Source organism: Ruditapes philippinarum, unplaced genomic scaffold (assembly GCF_026571515.1).
Source record: "Ruditapes philippinarum isolate M1 unplaced genomic scaffold, ASM2657151v2 ctg10862_1_1_1_1, whole genome shotgun sequence".
Classification (NCBI taxonomy): Eukaryota; Metazoa; Mollusca; class Bivalvia; order Venerida; family Veneridae; genus Ruditapes; species Ruditapes philippinarum.
In genome coordinates this window covers 13,390-20,240 of record NW_026866400.1, presented here as the reverse complement: position 1 = coordinate 20,240, position 6,851 = coordinate 13,390, and the positions used below count along the sequence as shown (strand labels likewise).

The 6,851-nt window shown below is 30.5% G+C and overlaps 1 protein-coding gene across 1 annotated transcript; it reads left to right on the top strand.

The window, feature by feature from the left end:
* Nucleotides 1-360: 360 nt before the first annotated feature.
* On the top strand, nucleotides 361-5,314 carry LOC132732386 (uncharacterized). The gene is made up of 4 exons (XM_060718795.1): nucleotides 361-897; nucleotides 1,668-1,829; nucleotides 3,578-3,684; nucleotides 4,423-5,314. Exons 2-4 carry the CDS (start codon nucleotides 1,697-1,699, stop codon nucleotides 4,624-4,626), a joined length of 444 nt encoding a protein of 147 aa, XP_060574778.1. The 5' UTR covers nucleotides 361-897; nucleotides 1,668-1,696; the 3' UTR covers nucleotides 4,627-5,314.
* The last annotated feature ends 1,537 nt before the right edge of the window (nucleotides 5,315-6,851 follow it).

Below are 6,851 nucleotides of genomic sequence, written 5' to 3'. Positions count from 1 at the left end.
GCATGAGACCAATTTGCAATCGGCTCGATTTGTCTTGATGTACCAGACGCTTCCGTACTTTCGCTTAATATCTCTACTTAATTTATTATCACTCATTAACTGAAAGCCAATTTATAAGGTTTATTTTGATACACAAGTTGTTATATATTCCAAATGTATCCTGTTTTATTACATAAGAAATAAATGACATAAAGTTAGATGGTTTTACATACAGAAGTATAAACCTACAGTACTAAATTACTTTCTTATCTGTGTCAGTTGTCGTGAAGTGGTGATATGAATTAAACGAAGAAACTGTGCAAACAAAGATTATCTTAAATTTAAAAACAAAAATCAATACTGATAGCAATTTAATGCTATGATTATGTGTATAAACCATTTTAACACTGTTTAAACGAGTGAGTTTATTTTCAAAAGATAATACACAACTAAACAAGAATGAACTGAATTAGAATAGAGGCTGATTTTGCTAATTTGCGTGAATAATTTAAAGGAAAAATTGAAATGTTTTCAAGGTAGGATATTAAAGCTTAAGCATAACTTTAAAAAAAAAAACATATACCATTACATTTACTGATTTTTCGGACTACTGATAACCATCTTCTGGGCTGAAAAGACAATATGTTTCGAAAAATATCAAATTTGGAGTTGTTTCGTCGTTTGCGATTATATACTTTATAAGCTTTTGGCTGCTAACTATTGGATATTTCACACCAAATTGGTTACTTATAAATTTGAAAAGCGGTGCCTATAACAATGAATGGGACAAAACTAAACCTGGTGTGACGCCAAAGTTCTGGCATTATGGCAATTCCTGCAACAGTTTAGGAGTAGTGACGTATAGCTGTGATGGCAACATCTATAACTGGTTTAAGAATTATGATATACACAACACATGTAAGTTACTAATGTTTACATTGATTTGAGACATGCTTTGAATTGAAGGAGTTCAAAATTTATGAATCTGTGCATATAATCTACTCATTTCAAATAATTGTGGTGACATAATAGAAATAATCAATATACATGTACAGTAAAGAAGTAAAACATGTTATGTTTCAAATGTGAAATGTTTGAACATCAGATTATTGTCCAAGTAGAAAGTAAATTCATTTTAGTCTATTAGTTAAGCCATTGTTTAGTTATAGAAAAAAATAAAGACATACTGTTTTAACACACTAAAATGAAAATAAACGGATCATGTACTTATCATAGAGTTGAAACTTCAATTTAGAAAATTTGACCTCAGTAGCAAGTTGTGTTATAGTACATGTATTAAGTGGTTTATTAGATGATTTTTTTCTGATATGCAAGAGTTCAATGCGAATTGCTTGTGTGAATGACAGTAATATCTTTCTTCACAAGGCGCATGTATGTAAAAGGATTTTCTTTTGATAACTCATGTTGATGTAAATAAAAAAGAACTATTTGTGCAGCAGACGGCAAGCATGGGTTGACAAAAATCCTGCTGAACATTGGACGTAAATATCTAAATTTCGTATTTTATTATTCTTAGTCACTCAATGTATTATTTACATATTGATAGATTTCTTTTTATAAAACAAAAACCCAAACTGAAAAGTGATAAGAATGTTTTTCTAAGATTTTAAGCTATTAAATATTTATTAACATTGACATTGATGAATAAAGATATTATTTCTTTGCAGCTACTATATTAGGAATCTCCTTTAAGCTGATGACGACTGCATTTGTTGTTGTGTTCACCAATGCCAGCTTGCTTATCACAGCGTTTGTTTTTGACTTGTTCAAATATTCGTTATACATGTCGTTATTGTCTATCTCATTTGGAGTCTTCTATCCTGTTGCTGGTAAGTTTAACAATTACATAATGAGTATTAAATAGAGGTTATTGAATGAGTGTAGCTTAATACTTAATTTATTGAACGAGTTGAATAAAATCATATTATGCGAGCCTCTGAGGAGCATAATATTGTTTTATTCAACGAGTTCAATAAATTTAGTATTGAATCTACACGAATATAATATTCTATTACCCTTCCAGATTTTGTCCTCCTTTTTGATTAGATATTGGTCACCCGAAAGAAATTGAGCCAGACGGGTACTATACACACTAAATTTCCCCGTTAGGTACCCCACTTTGTAAACAACATGCGATGTGGCGATGCGCGTACGGTTTGATTTTACGCGATGTAAATTCCGATTTACAAGCACTTTTTAACTGTCAAATGATTAATATTTACCAAATTAGAGTAATGAAACATATTCTCATCAGTATTGAAAACAAATATGACCTTGTGAAAGCTTGATATTTATTCCAAAAAAGTGCGTTCAACAGACTACTCCTTTTCTCTTGTTTACATTCGTTAGGTTCGAAAGAACATACGTCATGTATTTATGTGACGTCATGTTGTGGTGAAGGGGTATCTAAAGTGAATCTTATTTCGACGTGTCATAAGAAGTAGCAATGATTTATATCAAAATCGTCTTAACTCGACAGGGGAAGGGTAATAAAATTATTATTTTGGTTTTGGAGTGATATATGTGGATATATTACATGAACCTGCCAAGATAAAATATCACTCTCGCCTAACGGCTCGGGTGATATAAAATCTTGACAGGTAATATATCCACATATATCACTCCAAAACCAAAATAACATACTGGTATACTTTTAATATATAGCGCAAATGCCGTCACGTCAAAGTGTTATTACACTAGACTAATGTAATAACGTTTTTATTAAATGGCTTTATTAAACTCCTGCGCTGCGGTTTATGTGATAAAATTTAAATAAATTTTGCATAGGATATATGCTTATAATTGATAAATTTAAGTAGAGAGATCTAAAATAACGAAATATGCATTAATTTTGTGCGTTTAGGTGGATTGATCCGTGATATCATCCGTGAGTTTTTCAAGTGCTGATAAAAGCAAAGAAATGTATCAATTGGATATTCTTATACAATATTGCCTTACAAAATGTTTATTAATTTCTAACTGATTTTTTTATGAACATAAATATTTAATAATAACATTTTGTTCTTAGATCATTTCATTATCTGTTATATAAAAACATGCATAAGTTATAACGGATCATGTAGTTAACATCTGCCTGCCAACAACATACATATTCAATTGCTGTTGTAGTTCAGTGTTATATTTGATACAAACTACTATAAATATAATAATATATTGTTTTAAAGACCTTCAATAATATAGAAAATTATTCATTTTTAGAATTATGCCTCAGACTTAATAATACAAAACGTTTTTTTATCAGTAGCTAATTATCGTGATGCAAGATATAAACCAAGCTACCCACATTTAACCTATCTACTTGCCGGACCAACAATTACTAGTATAAAGCCCGATCACTCTGCACTGTCTTATTTGTATTTAATTTTGTATAAATAATTTTGGAATCCCCTATACTTTGAATGAATAGTTCCAATTTCAAAGCAGGGCAACTCCATTAACTCCATTACACAGAATCAGAAGCTTAAAGGTAAATGTAAATTAACATATATGATATTATTTTTCCAACATTTTTCCCATTATAAACCGTTTATGACATTTATCTGTTTCTCTGTTGCAGCCATACTTGTTCTCGTAGCGACTATTTACGTGGAAGCATCATTCAAATATGATACAGGGTTTTCCGCAATGATTTGTACTATTGCAGGCGGTCTAATGTTAATATTTGTAAGTGTCACTGTATATACATGCAATCTATATATCAATCTACTATATAGTTACAAATAGCGTGTACATTAAGAAATTGAGATTAATATAAGAGTAGATAATTATAATGAGTTAACTTAATTGTTATTGAATATTCCAAATACAATGTATTTTGAAATAATATTATATAATATAAATGATTCTGTTTCATTTCAACAATTATAGATAAACTTTATTCGTTTCCGGTGCAGCATTTGAAGAAACACAATTTCCAAAATACATCCAGACATTACGTTTAATTTACATGAATCTTTTCATCAATGTTAATCAATGTAAACACGTATTGAAATAAATCAGTTTTTATACAGTTATTTTGAGATAAGTGTTGATACCATTACATTCAAAAAGAAATAAGACTAAACTTAGTATATTGCACACCTGATGGCCACATTGGAAAGCAATTCCAAAATTAAATTATTTCCATTTGTCATTGTGATTTAAATCTTATTATATGTTGACATCAAAATGTTGTTGAGCCTGAATACGCACAGTTTACCTTTGTGCGTGTAATTTTTGTAATTGTTATGGGAATTTACTGGAAATTTGTAAATTTAATAGTGCTAATATGTCTTTAACATGGCTGAATTGTTGTAAATATATGTAATGATATAAAGAAATTACAGCAAGTTTCAACCTCTCGCATGAACACATGAACAGTTCTTTAGAAATTGTATAATTTATTATTTTACATAATTTCAGTATGTCAGTTTAATATTCTACGACAGGCAATACATAAAAAGAAGTCTGACGTCATGGCCTAATGAAAACAAACACAAACACTCGAGCGGATCAAAGGAATTAGGAAGGGATCATGCATCTAAACTTGACCAATCGCTCTTTGAAACAACCTTAAAGAAAACTGGCGTCAATCCAGTACGTGAATGGGGTTTGCGTAGACTATGATAAAAAGAGAAGATAAAAATGTGTAGAGAAAGAACAACAATAGGAATAATGATCAGATACCGAAATGTCTTCTGTTTAACATAATGTCTCTGATATACAACCAATGAATGGACAATTAAGCAGATAAACGGCGTCAGGGAGCCATTGGTATATGCTTAATTATCGTTTGCTGTGAGACAAGAACACCAAAGTACGGGATATAAGAATGTTGGCTATATATTATTTAAAGTCTGTTGACAAAACTAGGGAATTGACGTTTGCATTCTTTTTTTTCTTCGTAGTATATATTGGTTAATTTCATTATTTGCTAATGCATAGTGGAACGTAGATTTCAAAACAATTCATGTTTAAATTGAATTTGATGATACGGTAGTCTCTTATAATTTGTATAAAATACCTTTAATGAAATTGGACATGGACTTTAGAATGAGAATTTTTTTATTTCAAGGTCTAATATTGCTCTATTTAAACATAATGTGGAGTTATTGTGTTGTGTGATTACCAATATGAAACAATATGGTATTTTAACTTTTCTGACAATACCTTAATGCTAAAAAATTTCAATTGCAATGCTTTTGTTTTGACAAACCTTTGACAAAGTAACATTTTCTGGAAATTAAAGATAAATAACTCATCAATAGTCCATTATTTTCAACTGTAGAGTGACTTCCCTTTAAACACGATGAAGACAGAGTGTAAAAGATTAACCAATATCGTTATACACATAATCTAATATTGTAAATCTTATATGTTTCTTTGGTTGCTCGAATTCTTTGTTAAAGTAGCCTTCATTGGATAAATGATTTTATCGATATCCGTTTAGCGGAATCATATACATGTATATCTAACAAACATAATTACAAAAATCTATTAAGCTATGATGAATACACGTATTTTCATTATAAAATATTTTACTCACAAGATGTAAACATCGTCACAGACCACTTTCTCTACGTCAAATACTTCACGTTCTTAATGCTCGGAATAGTGCCAATGCGATGGTAGCCGTTTGTGATAAGTCGGTTGACTTATTACCCATATAACGTTCTTTAATCCCCGACTGAAACCAGACACCCCAAATCGAACAGCCATGCGATGTTTCGCTAGATCATCGAATCTCTTCCCGCGCTTTTTAGACTCTAATCAAATGAAATGAAATAATTAACAAGAGGAAAATCACACGGTATTTTTAAAATTGTAAAATTCATGTTTCGTTGTTATTAAACTTCTGTCACAAATATAGAATATGATTTTATAAAAGTATCCCTCTAGCCTTATAATGAAAGATGGGTTCAAACGTTCGACAATAGTATAAAAAAAACACATGAAAAAAGCAATTATTGTGACATATGCTTTTGTTCTAGGCAATTTAATCATAGATTTGATATCCACTTAGAGATATAAAAATCATTAACCTCTAGCTTTTTGCAATATGATACCTCTTAGTATACATATGGTTCGCAGTTTTCTTTTAAACATATCTTTCCATTTTTACATTTATGAAGACTGACAATTTTATTATAGAGATATATTTTGATATTTTGAAGTACACACATATTATACGGATAATAAACTAAAAAGGGGGACTAAAATGGCGGCTACTTTTTACGACGAGAATTTAGAGCAATATCCCGCCTATATCGCAAAGAAATATATACTTCTGATTGTACCACCGTTTTAGTGTTTGTAGGAACTCTTGGAAATATGTTCATCTTTTATATCTTAATGAAACAATGTAAAAGAACATCGACACTATGTTATTTAAGTGTTTTAGCAGTAATGGATTTACTAGTCATTTATGTGGGGTTACTGCGTCTTTGGCTCGGACAATTTATGAAAAACATAGAAGAAATAAACGACATTATGTGTAAACTTGTGAAGTTCATTGGATATTTCAGTAGTGACGTTTCTGTGTGGTTACTAGTTATTGTTACTGTTGAACGAACATTAGTCGTCTTATTTCCTCTAAAAGCTCCGCACCTCTGCACTGCACGAAATGCAAGTTTATGCATTGTTATTACAATATTAATCTTTATCTTGATAAATATTCATTTTCTTTGGTCTGTGCAATTGAAGCAGCTTTCATTCAATGGTACTATCATTGCGATATGTGAAGCAGACCCAAAACACGTATATCTAGTTGAAACCATCTGGCCTTGGGTTGACGCATGCATATATGCCTTTACTCCCTTCTCAACTATTCTGGTATTGAACTGTGTAATTAT

Coding starts and splice junctions, on each gene's coding strand:
- LOC132732386 (XM_060718795.1), top strand. CDS start 1,697: ATGACGACTGCATTTGTTGTTGTGTTCACCAATGCCAGCTTGCTTATC. Junction 1,830..3,577: donor AGTCTTCTATCCTGTTGCTG/GTAAGTTTAACA, acceptor TCTCTGTTGCAG/CCATACTTGTTCTCGTAGCG. Junction 3,685..4,422: donor GCGGTCTAATGTTAATATTT/GTAAGTGTCACT, acceptor ACATAATTTCAG/TATGTCAGTTTAATATTCTA.